General features: G+C 39.9%; 2 protein-coding genes across 3 annotated transcripts; one reads left to right on the top strand and one right to left on the bottom strand.

Annotated features, from left to right (window-relative positions):
- The first annotated feature begins 2,001 nt into the window (after positions 1-2,001).
- Positions 2,002-14,382, top strand: med24 (mediator complex subunit 24). Of its 2 annotated transcripts, none has more exons than XM_085361300.1 (26): positions 2,002-2,076; positions 2,304-2,434; positions 2,513-2,595; positions 2,722-2,760; positions 2,850-2,923; positions 3,176-3,399; positions 3,750-3,861; positions 3,965-4,115; positions 4,290-4,403; positions 4,680-4,733; positions 4,853-4,935; positions 5,413-5,499; positions 5,726-5,825; positions 6,090-6,232; positions 6,382-6,419; positions 6,530-6,612; positions 7,424-7,602; positions 7,922-8,021; positions 8,513-8,688; positions 8,842-9,106; positions 9,627-9,808; positions 9,897-9,990; positions 10,113-10,212; positions 11,081-11,161; positions 13,192-13,340; positions 14,085-14,382. In XM_085361300.1, the coding sequence occupies exons 2-26, from the start codon at positions 2,305-2,307 to the stop codon at positions 14,199-14,201; spliced, it is 2,958 nt and encodes a 985-aa protein (XP_085217426.1). In that variant the 5' UTR covers positions 2,002-2,076; position 2,304; the 3' UTR covers positions 14,202-14,382. The 2 variants fall into 2 exon arrangements, with proteins under 2 accessions (XP_085217426.1, XP_085217425.1); XM_085361299.1 differs by having other exon boundaries at positions 5,714-5,825.
- Positions 14,383-15,158: 776 nt separating this feature from the next.
- Positions 15,159-17,013, bottom strand: csf3a (colony stimulating factor 3 (granulocyte) a). The gene is made up of 5 exons (XM_085360564.1): positions 16,998-17,013; positions 16,298-16,470; positions 15,683-15,790; positions 15,441-15,587; positions 15,159-15,350 (listed from the first exon to the last, which is right to left on the bottom strand). The coding sequence occupies exons 1-5, from the start codon at positions 17,011-17,013 to the stop codon at positions 15,159-15,161; spliced, it is 636 nt and encodes a 211-aa protein (XP_085216690.1).
- Between the last annotated feature and the right edge of the window lie 225 nt (positions 17,014-17,238).

The following is a 17,238-nucleotide window of genomic DNA, read 5'->3' as shown; positions in this document are numbered from 1 at the left end:
TGTTTATCTCATTATTATGTAGCTGAAAGGTATTGGTGGTGTTGAGAGAATTTTAAAAAATTTAGTTTTAAAAAATAATAAGCATCTGAAAATAATACTTTAAAAACTATGTGCCATTTTCAAAATTAGATAAGTTGTCAATACAGGGTTCTTTCATAGTGAAAGTATCTACATCCAGGTAATCCTGGGAGACTTTGAGCACCACAAACTAAACACTAGTGAGTCCCATTATAATGGGATTACTCAATAGGTTACATAGAAGAAAAATAAGAGTCAGCAAAACTGGGTCTGTCCCGGCAGTGAAGTCATGAGAACAGACACAGAGCTGTGACTTCAGTCTCTCTGGTCTCCCCAGGGGTAGACTCAAATCTCTCAGTACCCTCCACTAATGCAGCTCTCCACTATGTAGAAGGCAGAGGGGATAAGATCACTCTGCCCAAATTCACCGCTGCACACACACACCTCACAGCTTCATAATCTCTCCAACCCTCACCTACCAAGACAACGCCAGGACGCATGGATCATCTCTTGCTGGCTGGCACAGGGCCGTCCCAGGACACAGACTTCGCTCTATCAGGACACCGTCTCCAGTGTCAGGCAGAATAAGGGTCTTTGTAGTCATAAACTCAATACAGGATATTCCCTAGCAGAAGTAGTTGGGTGGTTTTGATATAGAGAACAGTATCCCTTTTAGCATGAAATACAACTGAGTTCTAAAGTTAAAAGGAGATAGAGAAACCCCTGCCTGAGTAGAATTTTTTTAAATACCAGTGCCACTTTCAGCATTGTTCTGAATATATTTTCTTCTTGAGCATGTGCTTTGTGAGTAACCAGATTGTTTATTTATTTAAATCTAAATAAAGGAGCCATTTCCACATGTGCTCATAGTTTATTCCACCCTTGTTTCTTTCTGGCTTTCTAAGAGTGTGAACTGTTGTAAAGACACATGTCCTGTTTTGCTTCTTTTTTTTCACCTCAACATTCTGACATAATAAACAAAATCCTGCTGAAAGGGACTGGACTGGCACACACAAAAGAGGTACACCGAGGTAGTGAATCACACAGCTGAATGAGGTGGTTATGTAAGACAACAATGCATTTCACTGTATGCATGGATGAAATAATCAAACAAAATAAATGAAACTTAGTTATATCAGGTATAACTTATGTCATCATTTTACAGCTAAAAGTACAAGAAAAAATCAGTTAACGTGGAAACAAACACTAGTTGTTACTAAGTTAAGTTTGGGTTTATTTTAGGTTTGTTATGTCATAAAAAAGCAATAATAATAACACCTACACACATGGGGCTGCTGAAATTTATAAGTAAATACATCATTGGCCTGGAAAACTGCAAGTATATCAGAAAAATTTGTTCTAAAAAATACCTAAAGCAAAAGCACTTATTAGCCATAAGGATTCATTTCAGAATATCACCAAATCAATATTGTGTAAACAAGTTTAATATGGTAGTTGTAGCTAGTTTTACTTGGTCTTCATACTGCTGAGTAAACTAAACCTAGCTAAAATCTCCAATAAATGAGGTGGTGTATAAAGTCCTGTATTTGCCTCCAAAATTTAAAGGAGTAGAAACAAAAAGTTGCATAACACAAAAAATACTAAGTCATGCCTCTGCAAGAACTATACTTTCCTTCATTTTCACTAACAAACAAAACGACACTGCAAACGGCTAACAAGACATCACAGGGGTCAGGCTAAAATAGCTGTTTATATTAGAAAATGATTCAGTTCTTTGGTTTCATGTTTTACCTTTAGCTGGAAAGCACAACAACATTTTTGCTGCCTTCATTTCCTTATGTATAGAAAGGGGTATAAATACAGTGGCCGAGCCATGATTCTTACCTTTGTAAACAGCGTCATCTGCTGCTAGTCGAGCGGAGCTCTGCCGGTATTCCCCTTCAACCAATCCGCGCGAAGAATACTGAAACGTCAGGAGATTAACCAATGAACGGGGACGTCTTTCAAAACAAAAACGTCGCTTCTTGCGTCGTGAAGCTGGGGTCCTATATAAACAAATATATTTTAGCGTAAGCTTCTAAAAACTCAAAGCGTCAGGTAGGTATCAGATTTAGCACCGCTTTAAGACTCGTTTTGGTGTTAATTTGTTGTGAAAACTGTTTGTTTTCTGTATCCGACAGGAGAAGTTTTCTTTAACTATTTCATTAGCAAATAGCATGAGCTAACGTAGCTAGGAAATAGTGTAAAATAAGCTTGAGTGTTACAGCGAAAAAACGAACAGTGACTGAATGGTGGCCATTTTTATTGATCTTTTCCCCCGCCAGGATGAAAATGGTCAATTTGAAGCAAGCCATTCTGCAGGCTTGGAAAGATCGTTGGAGTGACTACCAGTGGGCCATCAACATCAAGAAAAACTTCCCAAAGGGAGTAACATGGGACTATCTCAACCTTGCAGGTTGGTAGTAGTCTGTTTAAGTATACCGGTTCTTGTGTTTTCTAAAGTTGCTCTAACTGTTCCTTGTATATAATTCAGAGGCTTTGATGGAGCAGGCGATGATTGGACCATCCCCTAACCCACTCATCTTGTCTTATCTCAAATATGCCATAAGTTCACAGGTGAGATAAAGCACTTGTATTTATTTATTTTTTTTAAAAAGCAAATGAAAACGTGTGAAACTGAGAAGATTATCTAACCTTGTTGGTTGTTTCGCATGTTGTTATTTGTCTCCTCTCTTGCCATAGATGGTGTCTTATTCCAGTGTGCTTATGGCTATCAGCAAGGTAGTTTTCTGCATGACAATACTCAATGCAAAATTATTTTTACTATAAGAAAATGTGAATGATCTTAATACTTGTCTTTTCTGTGACAGTTTGATGATTTTTCCCGGGAGCTCTGTGTCAAGTCACTGTTAGAAATAATGGACATGTTCTGCCATCGCCTTAGGTATGTTAAGTGTTTCTAATGCATCTGCATGAATCTAATTCACGTCTTTTAAAATTCTGATGGATGCAGAAATGTTTTTTAGAACCAAGGTTTGCAGAAGAGCATCTCTAAATGCACAACACATCAAACAACACGACAAACCATGAAGCCGATGAGATCCAGCCCTGTACTAGCAAGGTGTACCTAATAAAGGGACCAGTGAGTGTGTATCTTGTTTAAAATGTCACTGCTTCTTGTCTCTTATTGATCCAGCTGTCACGGAAAAACAGAGGAATGCATCGGGCTTTGTCGGGCTCTGCTGGCAGTGGTAGTGTGGCTGCTGCAGGGCTGCGCGTGGTACTGTGAGAAGCTCAGAGAACTGGGTCCATCAGCCAGCACAGAGACCAGTCTTGGAGCCTGCCAGGAAAGGCTCCAGAGTCTGATGAACAGCACCAAGAACAGAGCTTTGGTCCACATTGCCAGATTGGAGGACCAAGGTATAGAAGTGTGTGTGGGTATTTGTTTACACACAGGGTTGTGCTCAGTGAAGTCTGGCTGTAATCTGCTGATGTATCAGTACAATAGTGTATAAATTACCCGAGGCTCTATTAACATGCTCTCAAAAGTTTATTGGCAGTTTATTTACCTTTTAATATTAAGTAATTCTAAGGCAAACACCTGCATATGTGTGGAATCTGGCAATTGGCAAAATTATTGGCAGTCAGCCATAGTGATTCAAAAATTTCACTTAAGCTAAAACTGTCATTTTTGGCCAAATCTTGAATGTGTGTTTTTGTGCCGAGCGTGGCATCTAAACACTGTTTCTGCTGCTGCTTTTCCTCCACAGGTTCCTGGAGCAATGTAGAGCAAGCTGTGCTTAATTTGACAGATGGTCTTAGTAGTGTGACTAACTCAAAACTGCATACTAAATTAGAGGAGAGCTTGTCACTAGTAAAAAGGTGAGGCTGACATGTTAATAATGAGCAAATGATCCTAATTTGACAATAGTTTCAAGCGTCCCATCTGACTTCTTTGTGCCGATTTCTTCACTCTCTTCTTCAGTATTCCCCTGATGCTGTCTGAGCAGAGTGACCCTCCAGTTTATGCCTCTTTTCCATCAGTTCATGCCTTCATCATGCTGGAAGGCACTATGAATTTGACAGGAGAGATACAGCCACTGGTGGAGCAGTTAATGATGATCAAAAGAATGCAGGTGAATACTAAGCTGTGGAAAAAAACTGTAAAAATTTAGACTGACAGATTTTATAAGACAAAGGAATTTCATTACACACAAAAAAGAAAATGTTCAGCTTTTGGCCAAAGTATTACGCAGCCTTTCCTGGTGAGGTTTTGTGTGATGCAAATGGAATCTTTCTATTCCCATCAGAGAATCCCTGCTCCCCTTTTTGTCCTGGAGATATGGAAAGCTTGCTTCACTGGCCTCATTGAGTCACCAGAGGGCACAGAGGAGCTTAAATGGACTGCTTTTACTTTCCTTAAGGTTAGATCCACTTCAACGAGGAAAACTTGGTCTTCTGTTGTCTTTTTGTCTGTCTTTTGCTGCTTTTACTTGTTGTTTATATCATTGCCTGCTTCCTTGACTCTGTTTGTTGTGGATTTTTATTGTAGTTTAGAGAAGGAATAGTGTGCAAAATTTTGTGCGGTGATTTTTAAATCTCCCCTCTGAGCTGTCTGCATGAAACTGATTTGGTAGTAATATTACTGTCTACCCTTCACAGAAATCAGATGAAATTAACTTGTGATTTCTTAATCTCAGATCCCACAAGTTCTACTCCGACTAAAGAAATATCCTCAGAGTGACAGAGGACAGGTAAAGTAAATGCCTGACTGATCTTTGTATTGGAAGTTAACACCTAGATATTGAGCGCTGGGTGTGTAATGTCATAAACTGTCTTTGTCACTTTCAATCGTTGCAAACGTTTTTCCCAGGATTTCATGGAGGATGTGAACATAGCATTTCAGTACTTACTTAAGCTTACGCCACTCCTGGACAAAGCAGATCAGAGATGCAAGTAAGTGTTCGTAAATGTCACTGGAGATGCCCCTGATCTCATAATAAGATTATATAGATAACACAAGCAGCTATAGCTACTAAGCCTGGTTCTGCCGTAGGCTTCTTCCTGTTAAATGGGAGTTTTTCCTTCCCAGTGTCGCCAAGTGCTTGCCCATAGGAGGTCATCTGATTGTTAGGGTTTCTCTGTATTACTGCAGGGGTCTTTACCTTATAATATAAAGCACCGTGAGGTGACTGTTTTTGTGATTTGACATTATATAATTGAGTTGAACTGAAATGGCAGTAATTAAATATCTTTTATATTCAGGTGCTGCCGTCTGTGACATTGTTAAAGCGGCTATTATTAGAATTATTACCCATCTTCCATTTACCATCTTGTATTCTAATAGTATAGCTGTTTATGTTTACCTGTATATACCAAGTTCAACGATGTTCCAATTTTTTTAATTTTTTTCCCTTTTGCTTCTTTACGTAGCTGTGATTGCCTTGGAATGCTCCTGACAGAGTGTAATAAACTCGGGCTGCTGTCGGATTCAAATACAGTTAACCTCACATCAAAGCGGTATGGGTTTCTCTGCTATCAGAAAACATGCGATTATGGATATTTTAGGACAAAGATTACCTATATTTCTTTTTAAAAATTTTAATTATATTGATGAGAAATGAGAATGGAATTTTATCCACTATATTCATGTCATTTCCCCCAACACCTCCATCCTATCCCCATCCTCTTCCCCGTCCCTTTTTATCCTTCTCCCCCTGCAAATTTGATTCAGGACCGAGGACAGGGAGTTCGCCCCCAGGCTAAAGACTGCAGAAAATGCTAACATCCAGCCTAACCCAGGCCTCATCCTGAGGGCGGAGCCCACTGTTACCAATATTCTCAAGGTAGCACCCCATAACCATGTTTGAATTGTGCATGTTTTTAATTAAATTATATCAAAATGCAGATGTAGTGTTGGCCATTGACAGAAGTGCCAAAGAAGATTCAGAGAATCATATATATGATTGTAAAAGTGATCCACAACCAATGAGACCTAATGTCTGAAAATATCAGAATCAATGTGTTTTAAAGGTCACAACATTACAACAGCTTAGTGTTTGTTTGTTTTTTAAAAATACGAGTATAAGTTTTCCATCTTTGTTCATTAGACAGTAGATGCAGACCACTCTAAGTCTCCTGAGGGTCTGCTCGGTGTTCTTGGCCACATGTTGTCTGGGAAGAGCCTAGATCTGCTCCTGGCTGCAGCAGCAGCCACTGGGAAACTCAAATCCTTTGCCCGGAAGTTCATTAAGTGAGTAAATTACGCTTTTGAACTTTTAGTAACAAGAACTTTGTAAGACCGGCAATGTTCAAGTGTTGGGAGATTATGTGCAACGTCATCTTGAACGTGAAGTTTTCGTGTGTTACTGTGTAATGTTTCATCCCCCTGTTTTGTTCCAGGCTTAATGAGTTTCCCAAGCACATCAGCGGGGAAGGATGTGAGTTCAAATACAAGAGTGGCATGTTCCGAATAGGGAATTTCTTCTTTCATTCACACGATCTTTCAGTGGGATACTAACACTGTGGATGTTCTCCTCCTTTCCGTTAGCCAAGTCTGCGTCTGTACGGGCTCTGCTCTTCGACATCTCCTTCCTCATGCTCTGCCACGTGGTGCAGACATATGGATCTGAGGTTAGTTCAGTTTGACAAAGTTCAAGTGCACAAAAACAGCCCAGGAATGGCTTTATTGCAGCTCGCTGGACGGCTTTGGAAAATGTAACAGAAGACTTTCTGTTTTCACAAGTTTTAAAACTTTTACTACTGATAAAGACATTGCCCATCGTCATTCATACTGCACTGTTATAATTAGGTAATAGATGTGTATGAAATGGTTTTTTTTCACTGCATACTATAGAAATTACTTTATTTATATATAATTTTACAGTGAATCCACTGTTTAAAAAAACAGTTTTTGTGAATTAACGAAAGCTTTTATACTTACAGGGCAATAATTACACAGAGCTGCCAACAATTCCAATGTCATTTTACACATCTCTTACAATTTAAGCCCAAAGAGTTTTAAATTTAATTTAATTTTAGAATTTCTTTAATTTACAACTGCAACATTTCTTTATCTTGACAAAATATTTTTTTTAAAAAGAGAATTTTTCCTTTTTCTTTTATTAAGAGATCTCAGGAGTTAAATGTGTAGTTAAACTTCTTTATGCTGACAGAAAGGGGATTTCTCTGGTAGGCTGTATGTGGCCCTGCGATGTAAAAATTAGTTTTATGTCGTTGAAAATTCAAGTCTTAACTATGTTAATTGTGGACAGACTTACTTTGCATCTGTATTAAGCAACAAGGCTTTTTTGCATATTAAAATATTCTATAAAGGTCTTCGCTAGCGTTAAAAAGGGAGAAAAATGTGGTGGTCACCTCAAAATAATAAACAGTAGAGATACTGTCTTTTTGAGCAGATTGTGATCAGCTGACTTTTGTCCAGGTGATCCTATCAGACCCCAGTCCTTCAGGAGAGACGCCCTTCTTCGAAACGTGGCTGCAGACATGTATGCCTGAAGAGGGCAAGACTCTGAACCCAGAAAACCCCTGCTTCAGACCCGAGCCTGGGAAAGTGGAGAGCCTAGTGACCCTGCTGAACAACTCATCAGAGATGAAACTAGTGTGAGTGAAATCTGTAAATGAATCATTTACAGTCAGTGCAGATGTTGCCTGGCATTGCTGCGGTAATTAACTTTAGATCTTTTCTTTAGATGGTGGCATACTCAACCCCGTCATGAAGTTGCTTAACACCCTGAACTTCATTTACATGCCTGAATAACAATTACGATAGACGTAAAAGAGCACAGTTTTTTACTGTACTGTATTTTTGTTTGACATAAATGTTTCTGATTTTAACTTGCACTTATTTAGTGTTTAGAAATGTCTTAAACGTGGCCAGCAATGCTCTGAATGTGGGTTTTTTTTCCTAACCTTGTGACAGGCAGGTGAAATGGCATGAGATCTGCCTTAGCATTCCAGCGGCCATACTGGAAGTCTTGAATGCATGGGAGAATGGTGTGCTTTCTGTAGAGGCGGTCCAGGTTTGTCTAGCTTCACTATTTTTCCTTCCTGTGGGTAATAAAGATTTCTTGTGGTTTCCTAAGTATCTCATGTCTGTGAAGGTTCTCAGTCATCCAGGTGATCGTAGTCAAAGGTGCTAGCAAAGAAAAGAGTCTTAAAGAAGTTCAGATGCTTTTCTTTGCAAGCTCCTTTGACTAAGTATCTCATATGATTTTCAGGTTTCAACCCTTCCCACCCTTGTATTTCGTTGAGTCATGACTTGACATTTTCCACTGAATATGTCGAGACTACTTGAGTAAAAAAAAAAAGCTGTGAAAACGCGCATCATTAGTGACGTCTAATAGGTGTAGCCAACTTGTCGCTTCTTCCCTATTCCTTTCAACTTTGTTTTCTAATGCAAAGTGGGAGGATGCCCATTTTAGTCAGAATTCGACCGTCTCTAACCCTTCCTTCTCTTCATTCTGCTAATCACATCCTTCCTCTTTCCTGGGTGCTGCCATTGCAAGCGTAGAAGATTACTGACAATATCAAGGGCAAAGTGTGCAGCATGGCCATCTGTGCGGTTGCATGGTTGGTAGCCCATGTCCGGATGCTTGGAAGAGATGAGAGGGAGAAGCCCCAGACTATGATCCGGCAGCTTGTAACGCCACTTTATGGGGAGAATACTCTGCAGTTTTACAATGAACGGTACAAACGCATAAAGAGCACATCCACACCAGCACCCACCGACTTTATATTTTACAAATTCTGAGAAATTTCCTTGTTCTGGATTCAGTTTGATTCTCCGTCTCTCATCACCCGAGTTAAAAGTAACATCATTTTCTTCCACAATCTCACCAGCGTGATCATAATGAGCTCCATCATGGAGCACATGTGCGCCGATGTCTTCCAACAGACGGGTGCCACCCTGCGGTCCCCAGTGGAGGGCCAGGAGCCGATCCCCTACCGCAACCTGCTGCCACCCAAAGAACCCATCCATACGGCCCTCAGCAAACAGTTCCAGGCAGTGCTGCGTAAAGGCTGGGTGGACAGCCGAGCTCTGCATCTGTTCGAGAGTCTTCTCAACATGGGAGGTGTCTTCTGGTTCACTAACAATCTGGTCAAGGTACGCGGATAAAAGGTCTGATGGTTTATGCAGTGACCATCGGCAACACTATCGATCTTTAAAGGCGAATGATTTTTATTTATTTATTTTTTAACTTGAAGCCAATAAAGAAAATCTTCCTTGATCTATTACAATTTTACTTGAGCAACCGTTAGCCAGAAACGTAGTTAAATTTTGAAATTTAAGCAGAAAAAGTGAGAACATCGAGCCAGAGCAAAGACGTTAGTGAAACCAATGTGGTTACATTAGATAAAGAAAAGCTTTGCATGCATTAATTTCCTCATAAAATATTGACGAATATGTGATGTATTTATGTACTTGTTTTTTACCCAAGCCTGTAGCGGTTTCTTTGCACGTCATTGACCTTAAATAGTGTTCGTAGGAGTCCGTGTTGTCGGTTGTGCAAACATTTGTGCATAAAACACTGTTGACATTATTCCGTTGCACTAATGGTCACTAATCTCATTTTATTCAAATCAATGTCCAGTTTTTGAAAACATGAAACTGTTTCTTAACACAGGAACTGTTAAAGGAGACACGGCAGGAGTGGGCCAATCGAGTGGTAGAGTTACTCTACAGCATCTTCTGCTTGGACACCCAGCAGATCACCCTCACGCTGCTAGGTACCATACTGCCCAATCTACTCACAGACTCCGCCCACTGGCGCAGCCTGGCAGACCCACCTGGAAAGGCACTGGCCAAGTAAGAGAAGCTTAATACCCTAAGGGCAGCAGTCGCTGTGGCGTTTTTGACTTCCGGTTTTGACTTTTGTCTCTGGATGTCCCCTCAGGCTGTCTGTGTGGTGCGCACTCAGCTCTTACTCCTCTCACCACAAAGGTTCTTTCTCAGCTCGCCAGCGCAAAAGGCAGAGAGAAGATATTGAGGTAAAGAAGCTCTTTAAAAATAAAAATTTTAAAACTTGGTAAAATTAGGAGAACGTGTTTTCTGTAAGAGGACGTGTTTGAGTGTAAAAATACTGACATGATTCCTTTATTATTCCCTGCAGGACTACAACAGCCTCTTTCCCTTGGATGACACTCAACCATCTAAACTCATGCGGCTGCTCAGCTCCAACGAGGATGAACCTGTAGCCCTTTCCAGTCCAGGTTAGGCCCCTTTGTGCCTGGATTTGAATACACCGTCAAATGATAAAGCCTGTGGTTTACAGATGTCTGAGCTGGGGATGATAATGGTGGTAATACCAGAGAGTTTCAGAACTGTAACAGCAAGTTACTTCTAGTAAGCACTTAAAATGCTTTGTGAACTGGTCTTCCTCCTCATTAATTATCCTTCAAGTGCATTGGCTGCCAGCAGGTTCTAACTTGAACGCTGCCATCCAGTGCTTCTTGCTTTGAGCGATTGTGCAGTTAGCATACCCCTTTCACCCTGCTATTCACATGACTTAAAGTAATGAGCATTTATATTAACTGCTATGGAAATTTTCCCTTGTTTAGTTTTACACAGAAACCCCCACACAGGATGTCAAACTTCAGTGTTGCATGACTTAGGAAAAAAATGCTTTGATGTTAAGACTGAAAGTGACACTGGTTTTCTTGCTACGTAAAGTCAATCATTTAGAAACCGTTCATCAACGCCGGATGCCTCACTTTATAGACTTTTTAAATTTTTATTATGAATAAAATACATCTTTTAGCGCAAGGAGAAAGAAACATTTATTTTCCATGTTAAGAAAAAAAATCAGAATTAATTTATTTTGTTAAAAAAAAATCATCTTTTCATTTTTAGTATCATTGAAATGTCTTATTCCAGGAATTATGATTATGATGTAAGATTGCAGTGGAAACCAACCGTCAACGGATCCTTAACTTCCTTTTTCACATCCTCTAGATTTTTAAATGGTTTTTTTTGTTTGTTTTTTGGGGGGGAGCATAAAATTTCCTCGAATGACTAAATTAGTAGAACGAAAATGAAACTTGTCAACTCATCCATCACATCTTCCTTGTCTTCCTGCAGGAGACCGGTCTATGAGCAGCTCTCTATCTGCCTCACAGCTCCACACTGTCAACATGAGGGACCCCCTCAACCGAGTCCTGGGTGAGAATTTTGCCAGCATCTCTTTTCTCTCATCCCCATTTCTTTCATAGAAATGTCTAAATTACGATGAACAAATTCAAGAAAAATCCTGAATTAACTAATCAGGGAAACGATTTGATGTGAAACTGGAGAGGCTGGTATGTTGCTGTGATTAAAGCCACAAGATCTCCAATTCTGAAGGCCCAATGGGACCTCATCCAGCCCTTGAATATGTTTGCAAGGCCAAACACAGAGCTAAGACACTCATTATTTTCATGTAAAGTGAATTTTAGTGTGATGTTTGTTTGTTTTTTTTCAATCAAAGTCACGCTAAAAGAAATGTCTGACATTACTGAGAATTATATTTTGCATGTTTAAAGTTAGCAAGAATGCTATATGTTATATGAATGTGACTTTTTAAAATTTGCATGATTTAAAAAAATATATATATTAGAAAGAACCTTTTTTTTGCCTCTGCAAAACAACACAATAGATTTTAGACCAAAACGTTGTAATTAAAGTGCAAAAGCTTTAAGCTTTCATTTAAGTTTAACAAAAGTATTACATCAACTGCTTAGGAATTGCAACCATTTTTATTCATAATGCCCATTTTCTGAGGCTTGGAAATAATTGGATATTTACTGAAAAGCAGATTCATGACTAGGTGAGGCCTGTTTCCTCTTTATATCATGACACACTAACAGTTTATAATATCTGTAGTTGATTCCATGCGTTGAACTTGTATTTGTCTTATCACTGGAGCTTTCACAATGAAGTCCAAAGAGATGCAAGCAGAGAAGACTTTCATTAGACTAACGGAAATCAAAATAAAACTTAGAGAGATGGTGAAAAAAAAAAAAAAAAAAAGCATGAAGTGGTCAACTCAGCAAAACCAAACAGTGTTAAAGACCACAGAAGAAAACAAAAGTGCGTGATCACAGAATTATTTCCTTTAAGCATATAACCACATCAAAAACACATTGAGGATGTAGGCGTAGCATTTAAAGGTCTACCATCAAGAGACACCTTCGTCAATGGAAAATTTGTTGATGGTGTGACTGCTGATGGAAGTAGCAGGATGAAGTGTTAAATGCATGGGGCTGTGCTGTCTCTCAGAATCAGCCAAAGTCTGCAAAACTGATTAGTCAGCATTTCACGATGCAAATGGATAATGACCCAAAGCATGCTGAAAAAAACAGCCCAAGAGTTTCTCGAGGCAAAGAAGCGGGATATTCTTCAGCGGCCAAGTCAGTCAACCCAAGTGAGCACTGCAGAGAGAGCCACTAATAAGCGGCAATTGAAGGCGCTTGCGGCAATCAGTATAGTTAACTTTATGTTAGTTTGTCCAATTACTTTTGAGCACCTGAAAATGGGGCACCATATATTAAAATGGATGTCATTCCTAAATGTTTAATGCACTACTTGTGTTAAGCTCTGTAAATTCAAAGTGAAAGTCTTCTTTCCAGTCAAGTATTTCAGATTATTTGGCTGAAAATCCACTGTGGTGTTATTAAAAAGGCACAAAAAAGGGTTATCATCCAAACTTTCACGGGCCAAACGATAAACACGACAATGTCTGGGTTTCTGGGGTGGGACCACCTTGGGTCAACCACCTTCCGTGTATGCTCATTTAAATTAAGATCTGGGGTTCTTAGGTTCGAGTAAATAACAAAAAGCCTTTGTCGAGCAGTTTCTGCAGTGTGGCAGAGTGCAGTGTGCTGCTTTGGGAAACTGCTGTCATCAGGGAGTGCCATTACAACAAATGAAAGCGCTTGATCAGCAATAACATTTAGAAAGTTGATTGGGTTAATCTGGACGTAGCCTTTTTTGTTAGATCCTCTCCTGATGAACAGATTTGCTTACCTGGATGATTAAACATGCATCAAAACATTTAGATGGGTGGTTCATGCCAAAGAATGCTAACACCCAGCCCAACAGTGCACTGCAGCTACTACTCATCTTGTCAGTGGTGTTGATATTGGGGATGATTTGATTTGGGATATAAAATAATTCAGCAGGATAGTACTTACCATCTGTTCTCTTTCTTTTAGCCAACCTTTTTCTCCTCATTTCCTCCATCCTTGGCTCAAAGATGGCTGGACCTCACACCCAGTTTGTGCAGAGCTTCATGGAGGAGTGTGTTGAGTGTCTGGAGCAGGGAAGCCGTGGGAGCATCCTGCAGTTCATGCCTTTTACAATGGTGAGTTATGAGCTGTGAGGGGAGAGGCCAGACAGGTGGAGATAAAGGAGGGAGAAGGATGACTGCTTCTTTAGATATTATCGGGAAGGGTTCAGGAATCCTGCTTACAAGTGTTCTACTGCCTTTAAAGACTGCGTGTTCTGATAAGATCAAGAGGGAGTCTGAAGGTCATAGCACAGATGCTTCTTGCATTTGCAAGAGATATTAATCACTCCTACAAGCTTCGAAATGTTAGGGTTGCCACATTTTCAAAACATGTGCAGAGTTTGAAATGGAATAAAATGCCAAGAACAAACCAGAATTGATAACAGAAAGGAGAAAAAAAGAGTAATGGACAAAAAATGGTAAATGGCCTGTATTTGTATAGCGCTTTACTAGTCCCTAAGGACCCCAAAGTGCTTTACACATTCAGTCATCCACCCATTCACACACTGGTGATGGCAAGCTACATTGTAGCCACAGCCATCCTGGGGCGCACTGACAGGCAAGACAGAGGCAACTTAGCTGATTTAGTGGAACATCTTTTTCTAGTTCTGAGAAAAAGTATTTCTTAATTCTTTTCTTTTGTTCTAGTTACATTTTACAATAAGTGTCCCATGAAAACCAGATCAAGGGTCAGGAACACACCCACTCAAAAAAGAATGACAATTAGCCTTGAGCAACACAATAAAATTCTTACTGTTTCTTGGGAAATACCGCCTCTCAGAATAACAGTTACTTTTCTTTTTTCTTCTGCACATTTAGGTTTACGAGTTGGTGAAGCTGCCCGCTCTGGCCAAACCTAAAGTTGTGCTTGCAATCACTGACCTGACTCTGCCGCTGGGGAGACGTGTAGCTGCCAAAGCCATCTCTGCTCTGTGAGGCTCGGGTTTAAATTTACCTCCGAAATAAATCGAGGCATCGACGGATTTATCTTCTGTTGGTGGGCAACAAAAGCCCAGCGGAGGGCTGAAAACAGTTTGCAAGAGCGCTGGACTCACATTGTTTTGATATTCTTTTATATATTTTTTTTCACACTTGTAAATAATTTTGGAATAAATAAAGAAATCAGACAGAAAATCTTTTTTTGCTTGCCTGTGTTTATTGGTTGCATTTGTTTTGTGAGTTTTTGTGACACATCATGGTGAAATGGCACCTCTGTGTTTTTTGAGTTTCAGTAACATGATGTGTGGCCGCTGTCGTTGTTGTCCCTTGAGTCAGAATGATCACATGCTAGCCAGCCCAACACATGACACCATACACAAGGCACTGTGGGTCATCTCTTGTCACAGTCATACACCGCTTGCAACACTTCTTAAAGGACATCCGTCTGGTTCAGTAGCGGAAATAATGACAGCAAAGTCCTTATTTCACCCTTTGTTGCACTTCTCTATTAGAGTAGTAACTTCACTGGAAGTTCAGGTTTCATTTTATTGTTTTGTATAATTATGCATGTTTTTTCACAAAGAGGTACAAATGTTTTTCAGAAAATGTTTTTTTTATTAAAAAATAAGAAAATACAGACATTATTATTATAATTTAAATAAAAATAATACAAAAATATACAATTTTACTCATGTTCTGCTGTTGGTATCGATTAACGTGCCACCAACACCTTAAATCAACTGTCAAATACCTTAATGTACTGCTTTACAGAGCATTAGTCAATTGTGTTAACATTTCCTTAGTTTTAACCTGTGAAAATAAATAGTCCAGTTCTGTTAATAAATATATAAATATGAAATGCAAATACAAAAATAAATAATGCTTTCACAGATCAATAAATACCATAACGTACATTTTGGACATGAGCCAAAAGCAAAGTGTGACACTTTTTGGTCAGGACTCTGTCTCCACCTCTGTGCTGCGGTCCAGAGTCCTGAGGAAGCGGACCAGGTCCTGAATGTAAGACTGGAGGTCCACCAGAGTCAGGTGTGCTGCCACCTGAAATTCATAATCTGCTGGTAGATTTAAGGGCGCGGAGGGTTTGGTGGGGTGTGGTGAACCTTGTGGATGGACAATTTTTAACATCTAAAAAAGCAAAACAAAGAAAATGATTTTAAGCATTAAGAAGATGCAACATGCAAAAACAATTTGTCAGACTGGCTGCAAAAATTCTACCTCTTTGATCTGAATGGCGAGGTCTCGTACATCAGCCATTAGCTCGGTGACTCTATCTTTGTCTGCCAGCCTGGGGTAGTTTTTGAGGGAGCTCAGCAAGGCCCGGTACGTCTGCAGACCCTCATAGAGCTGTCTCAAACCGTCCTCCTTATGGAAGAGAGAGAGAGAAAAACAAACTGGTCATCGTGTCTGCTTTTAGACTCTCAAAGCATGATGACAGTTCACTCTCAAAGAATGCTTACCAAAGTGACGTTTTCTGACAGGGCTTTGATATGAGGAGCAGAGGGGATGCCAAGCCTGGACCTCATGATCTCAAACTGCGCATTATCTGTGGAGTTCAGCTGCAGAGTCTACGATAAAAGAAATAACATCAAATGGTTAAGGATGTATAGCAGCGAGGAATTCCAAAGCAAACACCAGTTGGAGGGTGGGGGGCAGTGAAGGCAACAGCAGATCGTTAAATTAATGCACTAAAATGTCACATCCTAAAAACTAGACCAGGAATATTTGTCCTGTGTTCTTACAAGATGCTGAGTCATTAAGAGACTTTTATTTGTGGTTTCAGAAATACTCAAGTAAAATCCAGCTGTGTAAAAACAACGAAAAACATGCCAGATGTTGATAACTCAGTTGCCTGTCATCTAAAAACAAAAAAACATTGACAGACGTGTGCTGTTTCTTTTCCAGAGACTGTTCATATCAGTCATTACAGCTACATAAACGCATTTCAGATACAAACGCCGCTGACTGACAGGCTCGACCGCGCAGGCTCCTTACGCTGACAGCACATTATCAAACACAAGTCATGACGCAGAAGCTTTAAAGAAATCAGGAAAAACTGCATTAGTGTGTCTCACCTCCGTCTTAATGCAGGATTTGTGTGTTTCGGGGATCGAGAGAAGGATCTTCTCTGTCAACTGCTTGCAGTTCTGTACAATCTTTTGAAATTCCGGACCTTCAACAAGTGCGCTTCTTTCCGGCAGAGGTGCGCTGAGGGCGAACGTGGCCATGTAGCAAGAAATAGCGAAAACTGCAAAAAGGAGAAGCAAACAAAACAAAAATTAAAAAACAAACAAACAAGGCATCAGCGGCGTAACATAGAAACAACCCCGATATTCATCCAGTATGCTGTGTGGAGGCAGAGAACAAAAGGCAGAACAAAGCCTCCTCTCAACCGGTCCTCTCTGCTGCAGATTTGGGCATGTCCCCCCTTGGGGCTAAATATGTGCAGCAGTTGAGAACAGCCCGTGTAATGTGAAGCTTGAGCCAAAAGTAACTGCAGTAGATCAGCATGGTGGAAAAGAAAGCCCGAGCAGATGTTTTAAAAAGCACCAGATGTTAACACAGAATAAAAGCCCTATTAATGAATCAAAACATCTGGTGCTTCTAAAACAAACCTGCCTTTCTATCAGTCAGAGATGTCTGCTTGTCCAAAGGCTGATCCTTTGAATTTTTCTTGTAGCTTCCTCTACAGACTCTACAGAGTGTTTTCGCTCTCTGGGGACGATCAGCAGAGAGGAGAAATCAGTATTCTGTAAGGATTGCCTCACTACTCACCAGTCAGAATGTGCATGGCCTCTGCTAGGAAATGCCTTAAAGTATTGACCTCTAGTGAACACCATCAATGATTTATGGTACGCTTATATATGTAAAGCTGGACCGTGTGGAGGAAATTCCCCCAATTACTCATCCGATGGTGTTTCCATTAAAAATGTAAACGTTTGCACTTTAAAAAAAAAAAAAAAAATTAAATACAAATTGTTGGTCCCAATAAGTGAGTAGTAATTTAATCAAGTTC

This window comes from Diplotaxodon limnothrissa, linkage group LG8 (genome assembly GCF_057381915.1).
Source record: "Diplotaxodon limnothrissa isolate DT_005_m linkage group LG8, D_limnothrissa_male_GT1.1, whole genome shotgun sequence".
Classification (NCBI taxonomy): domain Eukaryota; kingdom Metazoa; phylum Chordata; class Actinopteri; order Cichliformes; family Cichlidae; genus Diplotaxodon; species Diplotaxodon limnothrissa.
Note: the sequence above shows the minus strand (reverse complement) of the source record. Positions and strands in the feature narration are given on the sequence as shown.